At 35.9% G+C, this 15,228-nt stretch overlaps 1 protein-coding gene across 39 annotated transcripts in view; it reads right to left on the bottom strand.

Moving 5' to 3' along the window:
- Positions 1-15,228, bottom strand: part of trdn (triadin) — a 270,827-nt gene that overhangs the window by 28,146 nt on the left and 227,453 nt on the right. For 30 of the 39 annotated variants that reach the window (XM_055635706.1, XM_055635681.1, XM_055635691.1 and 27 more), the window contains 16 exons: positions 15,047-15,097; positions 13,916-13,966; positions 11,880-11,930; positions 10,658-10,708; positions 9,726-9,776; positions 8,916-8,966; positions 8,257-8,307; positions 7,321-7,371; positions 6,526-6,576; positions 5,543-5,593; positions 4,719-4,769; positions 4,103-4,153; positions 2,830-2,880; positions 1,687-1,737; positions 873-923; positions 257-307 (listed from right to left, as the gene is read on the bottom strand). In XM_055635706.1, coding sequence (XP_055491681.1) covers positions 257-307; positions 873-923; positions 1,687-1,737; positions 2,830-2,880; positions 4,103-4,153; positions 4,719-4,769; positions 5,543-5,593; positions 6,526-6,576; positions 7,321-7,371; positions 8,257-8,307; positions 8,916-8,966; positions 9,726-9,776; positions 10,658-10,708; positions 11,880-11,930; positions 13,916-13,966; positions 15,047-15,097 — 816 coding nt within the window. The remainder of the gene's footprint in view (positions 1-256; positions 308-872; positions 924-1,686; positions 1,738-2,829; positions 2,881-4,102; positions 4,154-4,718; positions 4,770-5,542; positions 5,594-6,525; positions 6,577-7,320; positions 7,372-8,256; positions 8,308-8,915; positions 8,967-9,725; positions 9,777-10,657; positions 10,709-11,879; positions 11,931-13,915; positions 13,967-15,046; positions 15,098-15,228) is intronic. The other 9 variants (XM_055635700.1, XM_055635705.1, XM_055635702.1 and 6 more) reach the window with 9 other exon arrangements.

Raw genomic sequence — 15,228 nt, 5'->3', positions numbered from 1 at the left:
GAATTCATGGAATTCTGAGCAACTCTTCTTTTCCCATGTGTTCCTGGACACATGACTGACTGGCTGGCCAAGAACAAAGAAGAATTTTATTATGGTTTTATTATATAATAAAAGCATTTTATTATGATGTTCTGGTCTCATGGAATAGGGCAGGTTTCATGTAGAAGCTAGTCTTTTTCAACTCATCAGCACCATTTGTTCAGAAACTTAACATTTGGGAATATTCTTTCCACAATTCAATAATAAACCCGAATACCTTTCTCCTTTGGTTTGATTGAAGGTTTTTTCGCCTTTTCTTTTTCAATTTCTAAAATGAAAATGGTTAGAAATCATGCATTTGACAATTATTACTCTGACAATATTAAAAGACCATCTTAATTTGATATCAATACCATTTTCATGGCAATTTGTTCTAAACAAAAGGGAACCATACTCAGTGTTTCTCAGAGCATGTGACAATAATAAGCCAATACTCAATTCTATGACTTTGCAATCGGTGGTGGATGGAATTAATGTTTCAGGTAGTTGATCAGTAAAGCGAAGATAGACACAAAAAACTGGAGTAACACAGCGAGTCTTCACATTTTGATGCACTATTGCACCTGGCACTCCTTTTGGGGTTTGAGTGAATGCCTTCAATAAAGGATATTCAGTTAACAGTCCTATCTCCATTATTTGCTTATTCAAATGGCAAACTAACAAATCTACAGGTCAGCCAAGAAAAAAGACGCATTTTATTATGATGTTTCTGTCTCATGGTATAGGGCAGGCTTCGTGCTGCCGCTGGTATTTTCCAACCCATCAAGTACACTTGTTCATAAACTTAAAATTTAGGAATATTCTTTCCACAATTCCATAATAAACCCAATTACCTTTCTCCTTTGGTTTGGTTGAAGGTTTTTTCTTCTTTTCTTTTTGAATTTCTAAAAAGAAAATGGTTGGTAAACATTTCGAAAATTTTCACGTGAGAACTGTTCGTCTGACAATATTAAAAGTCCATCTTAATTTGATATCAATACCATTTTCAAGTCAATTAGGTCTAAAGGAAAGGGAAACATATTAGGATGTTCTGTTGACAGTCCTGTCTCCATTATTTGCTTATTCAAATGGCAAACTAACAAATCTACAGTGACTGTAGGAAATCTACAGGAAAGCAGCAGAATTTAAGGTAAATGAGAAAATGTGAGGGGAGCAAAAGTATTTTATTCACACAGTGAGTGATTACTTGATGCATTGCTTGATGAAGTGATAGAGGTAGAATTTTTCGTGGCCTTTATAAGGGAATTGGAATCAGGACATGAGAGAAGTAACCTGCAGTGCTCAAGATTAGTTGCAAAATTGGATTAGCTACATTTCTCAAGCAGGCTGCTAACACACATTTGAATGACCATGATAACTGTTCTCTTGCTAGATTGTGCTAATTAATGTACTAAGAAAAAACTGTTAGCAGAAACCAGAACCATGTAAGCAGAGGAGTGAATGGAATTCTAAAAAACTCTTCTTATTCCATGAGTTCCTGCACACATGGTTGGCTGGTCAGCCAAGAAAAGAAGCATTTTATTATGATGTTCTGGTCTCATGGAATAGGGCAGGCTTCATGTAGAAGCTAGTATTTGGCAACACATCAACCATTTGTTGATAGATTTGGGAATATTCTTTCCATAATTCAATAATACGCCCAATTGCCTTTCTCCTTTGGTTTGATTGAAGTTTTTTTCTGCTTTTCCTTTTTAATTTCTAAAAAGATAAAGGTTAGAAATTATACATATGACAAATATTTGTCTGACAATATTAAAAGTCCATCTTAATTTCATATCAATACCATTTTCAGGGGAATTTGGTCTAAACAAAAGGGAAACATATTCAGTGTTTCGGTGCATGTGACAATAATAAAGCAATACTCAATTTGATTACTTTGCAATTGATGGTGGATGAAATGAATGTTTCGGGAGGTTGATATGATACTTGTAAAGCGAAGATAGACCCAAAAAGCTGGTGTAACTCAACGGGTCTCAGCTACTAAAGCGAGCTGCTTTGTCCTGGATAGTGCCAAGCTTTTTGACTGCACTCATCAAGGCACGTGTAGTGTTTTCCATCACACTCCTGACTTATGCCTTGTAGATGGAAGAAAGACTTTGCAATGCCAGGAGGTGAGTCACTTTTTGATGCACTATTGTACCTGGCACTCCATTTTGGGTTCGAGTGAATGCCTTCAATAAAGGATATTCAATTGACAGTCCTATCCATTATTTGCTTATTTACAAACTAACAAATCTCCAGGAACTGAAGAAATCTTGAAAATTTAAGGTAAATGAGAAAGAGGGGAACAAAATAATTTTATTCACACAGTTAGTGATTGGATATGGGAATGCATTGCTTGACAAGGTAATAGACAAAGATATGTTTGTGGCCTTCATAAGGAAATTGGAATCAAGACCTGAGAAAAGCAGCGCGCAAGAATAGCTGTCGAGTTGGATTAGCTGCATTTCTCATGCAAGCTACAAACACAGACTTGAATGACCATGATAACTGTACTTGTGCTAGATTATTCTAGCTAATGTACTAAGGAGGAACTGTAAGCAGAAACTATAAACATGTAAGCAGAGGAATGAATGGAATTCTAAGCAACTCTTCTTTTTCCATGCGTTCCTGGACACATGGCTGGCTGGTTGGCCATGAATGAGAAGCATTATATTATGATGTTCTGGTATTATGGTGTAGTGCAGGCTTCGTGCAGCAGCTGGTATTTTCCAACACATAATCTTCACTTGTTCATAAACTTAAATCTTAGTAATTTTCGTTCCACAGTTGCATAATAGACCCAATTACCTTTCTCCTTTGGTTTGGTTGAAGGTTTTTTCTGCTTTTCTTTTTTAATTTCTAAACAGAAAATAGTTGGTGAACATTTAGAAATTATGCATGTGACATTTATTTTTCTGTCAATATTAAAAGTCCATCTTAATCTGATATCAATACCATTTTCTAGGTAATTAGGTCTAAAGAAAAGGGAAACATATTAGGATATTCTGTTGACATTCCTATCTCCATTATTTGCTTATTCAAATGGCTAACCAACAAATCTCCAGGAACTGAAGGAAATCTACAGGAAAGCTGCAGAATTTAAGGTAAATGAGAAAATACAAGTTATTTTATTCACAGTGAGTAATTAGATATGGAATGCATTGCTTGATGAAGTGGTAGTGGTAGATTTTTTCGTGGCCTTCATAAGGGAACGGGAATCAGGACATGAGAGAAGTAACCTGCAGTGCTCAAGAATAGTTGCAGAGTTGGATTAGCTGCATTTCTCAAGCAGGCTGCTAACACACATTTGATGGCCCATGATAATTGTTCTTTTGCTAGATTATGCTAGTTAATGTACTAAGAAAGAACTGTAAGCAGAAACGAGAACCATGTAAGCAGAGAAGTGAATGGAATTCTAAGCAACTCTTCTTATTCCATGTGATCCTGGACACACGTTTGGCTGGTTAGCCACGAAAAAATGAAGCATTTTAATATGATGTTTTGTTCTCGTGGTTCATGTAGAAGTTGATCTTTTCCAATCCATCAATTTGTTCATAAACTTAAAATTAAGAAATATTCTTTAATAATAATTATTCAATAATAAACCCATTTACGTTTCTCCTTTGGTTTGATTGAAGGTTTTTTCTGCTTTTCTTTTTCAATTTCATAAGGGAATTGGAATCAGGACCTGAGATTAGTAAGCCCGCAGTGCTCATAAATACCTGCGGAGTTGTATTAGCGATGTTTCTCATGCTAACACAGACTGGAATGACCATGATAACAGTTAATTTGCTAGATTAATTTAGTTAATGTACTAAGGAGGAACTGTAAGCAGAACCAGAACCACGTAAGCAGAGGAATTCATGGAATTCTGAGCAACTCTTCTTTTTCCATGTGTTCCTGGACACATGACTGACTGGCTGGCCAAGAACAAAGAAGCATTTTATTATGATGTTCTGGTCTCATGGAATAGGGCAGGTTTCATGTAGAAGCTAGTCTTTTTCAACTCATCAGCACCATTTGTTCGGAAACTTAACATTTGGGAATATTCTTTCCACAATTCAATAATAAACCCGAATACCTTTCTCCTTTGGTTTGATTGAAGGTTTTTTCTCCTTTTCTTTTTCAATTTCTAAAATGAAAATGGTTAGATATCATGCATTTGACAATTATTAGTCTGACAATATTAAAAGTCCATCTTAATTTGATATCAGTACCATTTTCATGGCAATTTGTTCTAAACAAAAGGGAACCATATTCAGTGTTTCTCAGAGCATGTGACAATAATAAACCAATACTCAATTCTATGACTTTGCAATCGGTGGTGGATGGAATTAATGTTTCGGGTAGTTGATCAGTAAAGCGAAGATAGACACAAAAAACTGGAGTAACACAGTGAGTCTTCATCTTTTGATGCACTATTGCACCTGGCACTCCTTTTGGGGTTTGAGTGAATGCCTTCAATAAAGGATATTCAGTTAAAAGTCCTATCTCCATTATTTGCTTATTCAAATGGCAAACTAACAAATCTACAGGTCAGCCAAGAAAAAAGACACATTTTATTATGATGTTTCGGTCTCATGGTATAGGGCAGGCTTCGTGCTGCCGCTGGTATTTTCCAACCCATCAAGTGCACTTGTTCATAAACTTAAAATTTAGGAATATTCTTTCCACAATTCCATAATAAATCCAATTACCTTTCTCCTTTGGTTTGGTTGAAGGTTTTTTCTTCTTTTCTTTTTGAATTTCTAAAAAGAAAATGGTTGGTAAACATTTCGAAAATTTGCACGTGAGAACTGTTCGTCTGGCAATATTAAAAGTCCATCTTAATTTGATATCAATACCATTTTCAAGTCAATTAGGTCTAAAGGAAAGGGAAACATATTAGGATGTTCTGTTGACAGTCCTGTCTCCATTATTTGCTTATTCAAATGGCAAACTAACAAATCTACAGGAACTGTAGGAAATCTACAGGAAAGCTGCAGAATTTAAGGTAAATGAGAAAATGTGAGGGGAGCAAAAGTATTTTATTCACACAGTGAGTGATTACTTGATGCATTGCTTGATGAAGTGGTAGAGGTAGAATTTTTTGTGGCCTTCATAAGGGAATTGGAATCAGGACGTGAGAGAAGTAACCTGCAGTGCTCAAGATTAGTTGCAGAGTTGGATTAGCTACATTTCTCAAGCAGGCTGCTAACACACATTTGAATGACCATGATAACTGTTCTCTTGCTAGATTGTGCTAATTAATGTACTAAGAAAGAACTGTAAGCAGAAACCAGAACCGTATAAACAGAGGAGTGAATGGAATTCCCTAAACAACTCTTCTTATTCCATGTGTTGCTGCACACATGGCTGGCTGGTCAGCCAAGAAAAAGAAGCATTTTATTATGATGTTCTGGTCTCATGGAATAGGGCAGGCTTCATGTAGAAACTAGTATTTTCCAACACATCAACCATTTGTTCATAAACTTAAAATTTGGGAATATTCTTTCCATAATTCAATAATAAGCCCAATTACCTTTCTCCTTTTGCTTGATTGAAGGTTTTTTCTGCTTTTCTTTTTTAATTGCTAAAAAGAAAAAGGTTAGAAATTATACATATGACAAATATTTGTCTGACAATATTAAAACTCTATCTTAATTTGATATCAATACCATTATCAGGGGAATATGGTCTAAACAATCGATGGTGGATGGAATTAATGTTTCGGGAGGTTGATATGATACTTGTAAAGCGAAGATAGACCCAAAAAGCTGCAGTAACTCAATGGGTCTCAGCTACTAAAGCGAGCTGCTTTATCCTGGATAGTGCCAAGCTTCTTGATTGTACTCATCAAGGCACGTGGAGTGTTTTTCATCACACTCCTGACGTATGCCTTGTAGATGGAAGAAATACCTTGCAATGCCAGGAAGTGAGTCACCTTTTGATGCACTATTGTACCTGGCACTCCATTTTGGGTTCGACTGAATGCCTTCAATAAAGTATATTCAGTTGACAGTCCTATCTCCATTACTTGCTTATTCAAATGGCAAACTAACAAATCTACAGGAACTGAAGAAATCTACAGAATTTAAGGTAAATGAGAAGGAGGGGAGCAAAAGTATTTTATTCACACAGTGAGTGATTGAATATGGGAATGCATTGCTTGATAAGGTGATAGATGTAGATATGTTTGTGGGCTTCATAAGGGAATTGGAATCAAGACCGGAGAAAAGCAGCGCTCAAGAATAGCTGTCGAGTTGGATTAGCTGCATTTCTCATTTAAGGTAAATGAGAAAATACGAGGTATTTTATTCACACAGTGAATGATTAGATATGGAATGCATTGCTTGATGAAGTAGTAGAGGTAGATTTTTTCGTGGCCTTCATAAGGGAATGGGAATCAGGACATGAGAGAAGTAGCCTGCAGCAGCTGTTTTTTTCCAAGCCTTAATCTTCAATTGTTCATAAACTTGACATTTAGGAATTTTCGATCCATAGTTGCATAATAGACCCAATTACCTTTCTCCTTTGGTTTGGTTGAAGGTTTTTTCAGCTTTTCTTTTCTAATTTCTAAACAGAAAATGGTTGGTGAACATTTAGAAATTATGCATGTGACAATTTTTGTCTGTGAATATTAAAAGTCCATCTTCATTTGATATCAATACCATTTTCAAGGCAATTAGGTCTAAAGAAAAGGGAAACATATTAGGATATTCTGTTGACATTCCTGTCTCCATTATTTGCTTATTCAAATGGCAAACCAACAAATCTACAGGAACTGTAGGAAATCTACAGGAAATCTGCAGAATTTAAGGTAAATGAGAACATACGAGGTAATTTATTCACAGAGTGAGTGAATAGATATGGAATGCATTGCGTGATGAAGTGGTAGATTTTTTTGTGGCCTTCATAAGGGAATGGGAATCAGGACACGAGAGAAGTAACCTGCAGTGCTCAAGAATAGTTGCAGTTGGATTAGCTGCATTTCTCAAGCAGGCTGCTAACACACATTTTATGGACCGTGATAACTGTTCTTTTGCTAGATTATGCTAGTTAATGTATTAAGAAAGAACTGTAAGCAGAAACCAGAACCATGTATGCAGAGGAGTGAATGGAAATCTAAGCAACTCTTCTTATTCCATGTGATCCTGGACACATGTTTGGCTGGTTAGCCAAGAAAAAATAAGCATTTTAATATGATGTTCTGTCCTCATGGTTCATGTAGAAGTTGATCTTTTCCAACTCCATTTGTTCATAAACTTAAAATTAAGGAATATTCTTTATTAATAATTATTCAATAATAAATCCATTTACCTTTCTCCTTTGGTTTGATTGAAGGTTTTTTCTGCTTTTCTTTTTTAATTTCTAAAAAGAAAATGGTTGATAAACATTTAGAAATTATACATGTGACAATTATTTGTCTGACAACATTAAAAGTCCATCTTAATTTGATATCAATACCTTTTTCAGGGCAATTTCGTCGAAACAAAAGGGAAATCTATTCAGTGTTTCTCGGTGCATGTGATAATAGTAAACCAATACTCAATTCCAATAGTTTGCAATCGGTGGTGGATGGAATGAATGTTTTGAGAGGTTGATCAGGTACTTGTAAAGCGAAGATAGACATAAAAAGCTGGAGTAACTCAGAGGTCTCAGCTAGTAAAGCGAGCTGCTTTTTCCTGGATAATGTCAAGCTTCTTGACTGCACTCATCAAGGCAAGTGGATTGTTTTCCATCACACTCCTGACATACCTTGTAGATGGAGGAAAGGTCTTGCGATGTCAGGAGGTGAGTCACCTTTTAATGCATTATTGTGCAGTGCTCAAGAATAGCTGCAGAGTTGGATTAGTTGCATTTCTCATGCAGGCTGCTAACACATATTTGAATAACCATGATAACAGTTCTTTTGCTAGAATTTTCTAGTCAATGTACTAAAGAGGAACTGTAAGCAGAACAAGGACCACGTAAGCAGAGGAATGAATAGAATTCTAAGCTACTCTAGTTTTTCCATGTGTTCTTGGACACAAGGCTGGCTGGTTAGCCAAGAAAAAATATTATGATGATGTTCTAGTCTCCTGGTATAGGGCAGGCTTCATGTCTCATCTGGTCTTTTCTAACCCATCAACTCCACTTGTTGATAAACTTGTAATTCATAAGTTCTGGGAGCAGTATTGGGCTATTCGGCACAACAACTGTTCTCTGCCAAATTTAGAAATCGTCTATCAACATTTGCAAAATAAACCTAATCACCTTTTGCCTTTGGTTCGGCTAAGGGTTTTATCGGCTTTTCTTTCTTAATTTCTACAACAAAAATGGTAATAATACTTTTAGAAATTATGCATGTAAGAATTATTTGTCTGACAATATTAAAGCCCATCTAAATGTGGTATCAATTACATTTTCAGGGCAATAAGTCCTGGACAAAAGTGAAACGTAATGAACGAAATTAAAAAAAAATATTGTACTAGATGCATTTCTCCTGCACATTGCTAACATAGAGTTGAATGACCATGATAATACTTACACTGAGAGAATTTTTCTCGTTATTATACTAAGGACTAACTGCTTATTAGGAGCAGAAACCTAAACCTAATAAGCAGAGGAATAAGTGGAATGACCATGATAACTGTTCTTTTGCTAGATTATGCTCGTTAATGCACTAAGAAAGAACTGTAAGCAGAAACCAGAACCATGTAAACAGAGGCGTGAATGGAATTCTAAACAACTCTTTTATTCCATGTGTTCCTGCCGGTCAGCCAAGAAAAAGAAGCATTTTATTATGATGTTCTGGTCTCATGGAATAGGGCAGGCTTCATGTAGAAGCTAGTATTATCCAACACATTAACCATTTGTTCATAAACTTAAAATTTTGAATATCTTTTCAATAATTCAATAATAAACCGAATTACCTTTCTCCTTTGGTTTGGTTGAAGGTTTTTTCTGCTTTTCTTTTTTAATTTCTAAACAGAAAATAGTTGGTGAACATTTAGAAATTATGCATGTGACATTTATTTGTCTGTCAATATTAAAAGTCCATCTTAATTTGATATCAATACCATTTTCAAGGCAATTAGGTATAAAGAAAAGGGAAACATATTAGAATATTCTGTTGACAGTCCTATCTCCATTATTTGCTTATTCAAATGGCAAACCAACAAATCTCCAGGAACTGTAGGAAATCTACAGGAAAGCTGCAGAATTTAAGGTAAATGAGAAAATACGAGGTCTTTTATTCACAGTGAGTAATTAGATATGGAATGCATTGCTTGATGAAGTGGTAGTGGTAGATTTTTCCGTGGCCTACATAAGGGAATGGGAATCAGGACGTGAGAGAAGTAACCTGCAGTGCTCAAGAATAGTTGCAGAGTTAGATTAGCTGCATTTCTCAAGCAGGCTGCTAACACACATTTTATGGACTATGATAACTGTTCTCTTGCTAGATTATGCTAGTTAATGTATTAAGAAAGAACTGTAAGCAGAAACCAGAACCATGTATGCAGAGGAGTGAATGGAATTCTAAGCAACTCTTCTTATTCCATGTGATCCTGGACACATGTTTGGCTGGTTAGCCAAGAAAAAAGAAGGATTTTAATACGATGTTTTGGTCTCATGGTTCATGTAGAAGTTGATCTTTTCCAATCCATCAACTCCAATTGTTCATAAACTTAAAATTAAGGAATATTCTTTAATAATAATTATTCAATAATAAATCCATTTACCTTTCTCCTTTGGTTTGATTGAAGGTTTTTTCTGCTTTTCTTTTTTAATTTCTAAAAAGAAAATGTTTGATAAACATTTAGAAATTATACATGTGACAATTACTTGTCTGACAACATTAAAAGTCCATCTTAATTTGATATCAATACCTTTTTCAGGGCAATTTCGTCAAAACAAAAGGGAAACCTATTCAGTGTTTCTCGGTGCATGTGATAATAGTAAACCAATACTCAATTCCAATACTTTGCAATCGGTGGTGGATGGAATGAATGTTTTGGGAGGTTGATCAGATACTAGTAAAGCGAAGAAAGACATAAAAAGCTGGAGTAACTCAGAGGTCTCAGCTAGTAAAGCGAGCTGCATTTTCCAGGATAATGTCAAGCTTCTTGACTGCACTCATCAAGGCAAGTGGATTGTTTTCCATCACACTCCTGACTTATGCCTTGTAGATGGAGGAAAGACCTAGCGATGTCAGGAGGTGAGTCACCATTTAATGCAGTATTGTGCAGTGCTCAAGAATAGCTGCAGTTGGATTAGTTGCATTTCTCATGCAGGCTGCTAACACATATTTGAATGACCATGATAACAGTTCTTTTGCTAGATTAGTCTAGTCAATGTACTAAAGAGGAACTGTAAGCAGTACAAGAACCACGTAAGCAGAGGAATGAATGGAATTCTAAGCTACTCTTGTTTTTCCACGTGTTCTTGGACACAAGGCTGGCTGGTTAGCCAAGAAAAAAATTATGATGTTCTGGTCTCCTGGTATAGGGCAGGCTTCATGTCTCATCTGGTCTTTTCCAACCCATCAACTCCACTTGTTGATAAACTTGTAATTCATAACTTCTGGGAGCAGAATTGGGCCATTCGGCACAACAACTGTTCTCTGCCAAATTCAGAAATTGTCTATCAACATTTGCAAAATAAACCCCATTACCTTTTGCCTTTGTTTCGGCTAAGCGTTTTATCGGCGTTTCTTTCTTAATTTCTACAAAGAAAATGGTAATAATACTTTTAGAAATTATGCATGTAAGAATTATTTGTCTGACAACATTAAAGCCCATCTAAATGTGGTATCAATTACATTTTCAGGGCAATAAGTCCTTGGCAAAAGTGAAACGTAATGAACGAAATAGAAAAATATATTGTACTAGATGCATTTCTCCTGCACATTGCTAACATAGAGTTGAATGACCATGATAATACTTACACTGAGAGATTTTTCTAGTTAATATACTAAGGACTAACTGTGAGCAGAAACCTAAACCTAATAAGCAGAGAATAAGTGGAATGACCATGATAACTGTTCTTTTGCTAGATTACGCTCGTTAATGTACTAAGAAAGAACTGTAAGCAGAAACGAGAACCATGTCAACAGAGGAGTGAATGGAATTCTAAACAACTCTTCTTCTTCCATGTGTTTCTGCACACATGGCTTGCTGGTCAGCCAAGAAAAGAAGCATTTATGATGATGTTCTGGTCTCATGGGATAGGGCAGGCTTCATGTAGTAGCTAGTATTTTCCAACACATCAACCATTTGTTCATAAACTTATTTTAGTATTTTATTCACACAGTGAGTGATTGGATATGGGAATGCAATGCTTGACAAGGTGATAGATGTAGATATGTTTGTGGCCTTCATAAGGGAATTGGAATCAGGACATGAGAGAAGTAACCTGCAGAGCTCAAGAATAGTTGCAGAATTGCAAATTTGGATTAGCTGCATTTCTCAAGCAGGCTGCTAACACACATTTGATGGACCATGTTAACTGTCCTTTTGCTAGATTATGTTAATGTACTAAGAAAGAACTGTAAGCAGAAACCAGAACCATGTAAGCAGAGAAGTGAATGGAATTCTAAGCAACTCTTCTTATTCCATGTGATCCTGATCTTGGTTAGCCAAGAAAAAATAAGCCTTTTAAACTGATGTTTTGGTCTCATGGTTCATGTAGAAGTTGGTCTTTTCCAACCCATCAACTCCATTTGTTCATAAACTTAAAATTAAGGAATATTCTTTAATAATAATTTGTGTTTATTGTGTGTTTTTTTTCTTTTTTATTATATGTATGACTGCATGGCAACAAAATTTCATTCAGACCGAAAGGTCTGAATGACAAATAAATTCAATTCAATTCAATTCAATAATAAACCCATTTACCTTTCTCCTTTGGTTTAATTGAAGGTTTTTTCTGCTTTTCTTTTTTAATTTCTAAAAGGAAAATGGTTGATAAACATTTAGAAATTATACATGTGACAATTACTTGTCTGACAACATAAAAATCCATCTTAATTTGATATCAATACCTTTTTCAGGGCAATTTTGTCAAAACAAAGGGGAAACCGATTCGTGTTTCTCGGTGCATATGATAATAGTAAACCAATACTCAATTCCAATACTTTGCAATCGGTGGTGGATGGAATTAATGTTTTGGGAGGTTGATCAGATACTAGTAAAGTGAAGATAGACATAAAAAGCTGGAGTAACTCAGAAGTCTCAGCTAGTAAAGCGAGCTGCATTTTCCAGGATAATGTCAAGCTTCTTGACTGCACTCATCAAGGCAAGTGGATTGTTTTCCATCACACTCCTGACTTATGCCTTGTAGATGGAGGATAGATCTTGCGATGTCAGAAGGTGAGTCACCATTTAATGCATTATTGTGTAGTGCTCAAGAATAGTTGCAGAGTTGGATTAGTTGCATTTCTCATGCAGGCTGCTAACACATATTTGAATGACCATGATAACAGTTCTTTTGCTAGATTATTCTAGTCAATGCACTAAAGAGGAACTGTAAGCAGTACAAGAACCACGTAAGCAGAGGAATTAATGGAATTCTAAGCTACTTTTGTTTTTCTATGTGTTCTTGGACACATGGCTGGCTGGTTAGCCAAGAAGAAAAATATGATCTTGTTCTGGTCTCCTGGTATAGGGCAGGCTTCATGTCTCATCTGGTCTTTTCCAACCCATCAACTCCACTTGTTGATAAACTTGTAATTCATAAGTTCTGGCAGCAGAATTGTGCTATTCGACACAACTCTTCTCTGCCAAATTCAGAAATTGTCTATCAGCATTTGCAAAATAAACCCAATTCCTTTTGCCTTTGGTTCAGCTAAGGGTTTTATCGGCGTTTCTTTCTTAATTTCTACAAAGAAAATGGTAATAATACTTTTAGAAATGATGCATGTAAGAATTATTTGTCTGACAATATTAAAGCCCATCTTAATGTGGTATCAATTACATTTTCAGGGCAATAAGTCCTGGACAAAAGTGAAACATAATGAACAAAATAGTAAAATATATTGTACTAGATGCATTTCTCCTGCACATTGCTATCATAGAGTTGAATGACCAAGATAATACTTACACGGAGAGATTTTTCTAGTTAATATACCAAGGACTAACTGTGAGCAGAAACCTAAACCTAATAAGCAGAGAATAAGTGGAATGACCATGATAACTGTTCTTTTGCTAGATTATGCTCGTTAATGTACTAAGAAATAATTGTAAGCAGAAACCAGAATCATGTAAACAAGTTCAAGTGAGTTGATTGTCATGTGGCCCTGGTAGGACAATGACATTCTTGCGTTGCCTAGCACACAGAACATAGTAGGCATTTATTATAAAAAATAGATCAGTGTGTCCATATACCACAATATAAATATATACACACATAAACAAATAAACTGATGAAGTGCAAATAGCAGATAATGGGCCACCAATAATCAGAGTGTTGTCCAAGCCAGGTTTAATAGCCTGATGGCTGTGGGGAAGTAGCTATTCCTGAACCTGGTTGTTGCAGTCTTCAGGCTCCTGCAACTTCTTCCTGAAGGTAGCAGGGAGATGAGTGTGTGGCCAGGATGGTGTGGGTCTCTGATGATACTGCGATAAAACCCCTCGATGGAAGAAAGGTCAGAGCTGATGATGGACTGGGCAGTGTTTACTACTTTTTGTAGTCTTTTGTAGTTTGTTAATGGAGGAGTGAATGGAATTCTAAACAACTCTTCTTATTCCATGTGTTCCCGCACACATGGCTGGCTGGTCAGCCAAGAAAAAGAAGCATTTATTATGATGTTCTGGTCTCATGGAATAGGGCAGGCTTCATGTAGAAGCTAGTATTATCCAACACATCAACCATTTGTTCATAAACTTAAAATTTGGGAATATTCTTTCCATAATTCAATAATAAACCGAATTACCTTTCTCCTTTGGTTTGATTGAAGCCTTTTTCTGCTTTTCTTTTTTAATTTCTAAAAAGAAAAAGGTTAGAAATTATATTTGTCTGACAATATTAAAAGTCCATCTTAATTTGATATCAATACCATTTTCAAGTCAATTTGGTCTAAACAAAAGGGAAACATATTCAGTGTTTCGGTGCATATGACAATAATAAACCAATACTCAATTCCATTACTTTGCAATCGATGATGGATGGAATGAATGTTTCGGGAGGTTGATGATAAGTGTAAAGCAAAGATAGACACAAAAAGCTGGAGTAACTCAACGGGTCCCAGCTAGTAAAGCGAGCTGCTTTGTCCTGGATAGTGCCAAGCTTCTTGACTGCACTCATTAAGGCACATGTAGTGTTTTTCATCACACTCCTGACTTATGCCTTGTAGATGGAAGAAAGACCTTGCAATGCCAGGAGGCGAGTCACCTTTTGATGCACTATTGTACCTGGCACTCCTTTTTGGGTTCGAGTGAATGCCTTCAATAAAGGATATTCAGTTGACTGTCCTATCTCCATTGTTTGCTTATTCATAAACTAACAAATCTACAGGAACTGAGGAAATCTACAGAATTTAAGGTAAATGAGAAAGAGGGGAGAAAAAGTATTTTATTTACACAGTGACTGATTGGATATGGGAATGCATTGCTTGACAAGGTGATAGATGTAGATATGTTTGTGGCCTTCATAAGGAAATTGGAATCAAGACCTGAGAAAAGCAGCGCTCAAGAATAGCTGTCGAGTTGGATTAGCTGCATTTCTCATGCAGGCTGCAAACACAGACTTAAATGATCATGATAATTGTACTTGTGCTAGATTATTCTAGCTAATGTACTAAGGAGGAACTGTAAGCAGAAACCATAAACATGTAAGCAGAGGAATGAATGGAATTCTAAGCAACTCTTCTTTTTCCATGCGTTCCTGGACACATGGCTGGCTGGTTGGCCATGAATGAGGAGCATTATATTATGATGTTCTGGTTTTATGGTACAGTGCAGGCTTCATGCAGCAGCTGGTTTTTTTCCAACACATAATCTTCACTTGTTCATAAACTTGAAATTTAGGAATTTTCGTTCCACAGTTGCATAATAGACCCAATTACCTTTCTCCTTTGGTTTGGTTGAAGGTTTTTTCAGCTTTTCTTTTTTAATTTCTAAACAGAAAATGGTTGGTGAACATTTAGATATTATGCATGTGACAATTATTTGTCTGTCAATATTAAAAGTCCATCTTAATTTGATATCAATAACATTTTCAATGCAATTATGTCTAAAGAAAAGAGAA

The sequence above is a fragment of the Leucoraja erinacea genome, chromosome 5 (assembly GCF_028641065.1).
Source record: "Leucoraja erinacea ecotype New England chromosome 5, Leri_hhj_1, whole genome shotgun sequence".
Taxonomy (NCBI): domain Eukaryota; kingdom Metazoa; phylum Chordata; class Chondrichthyes; order Rajiformes; family Rajidae; genus Leucoraja; species Leucoraja erinaceus.
This window is presented reverse-complemented; position numbering and strand designations above follow the sequence as displayed.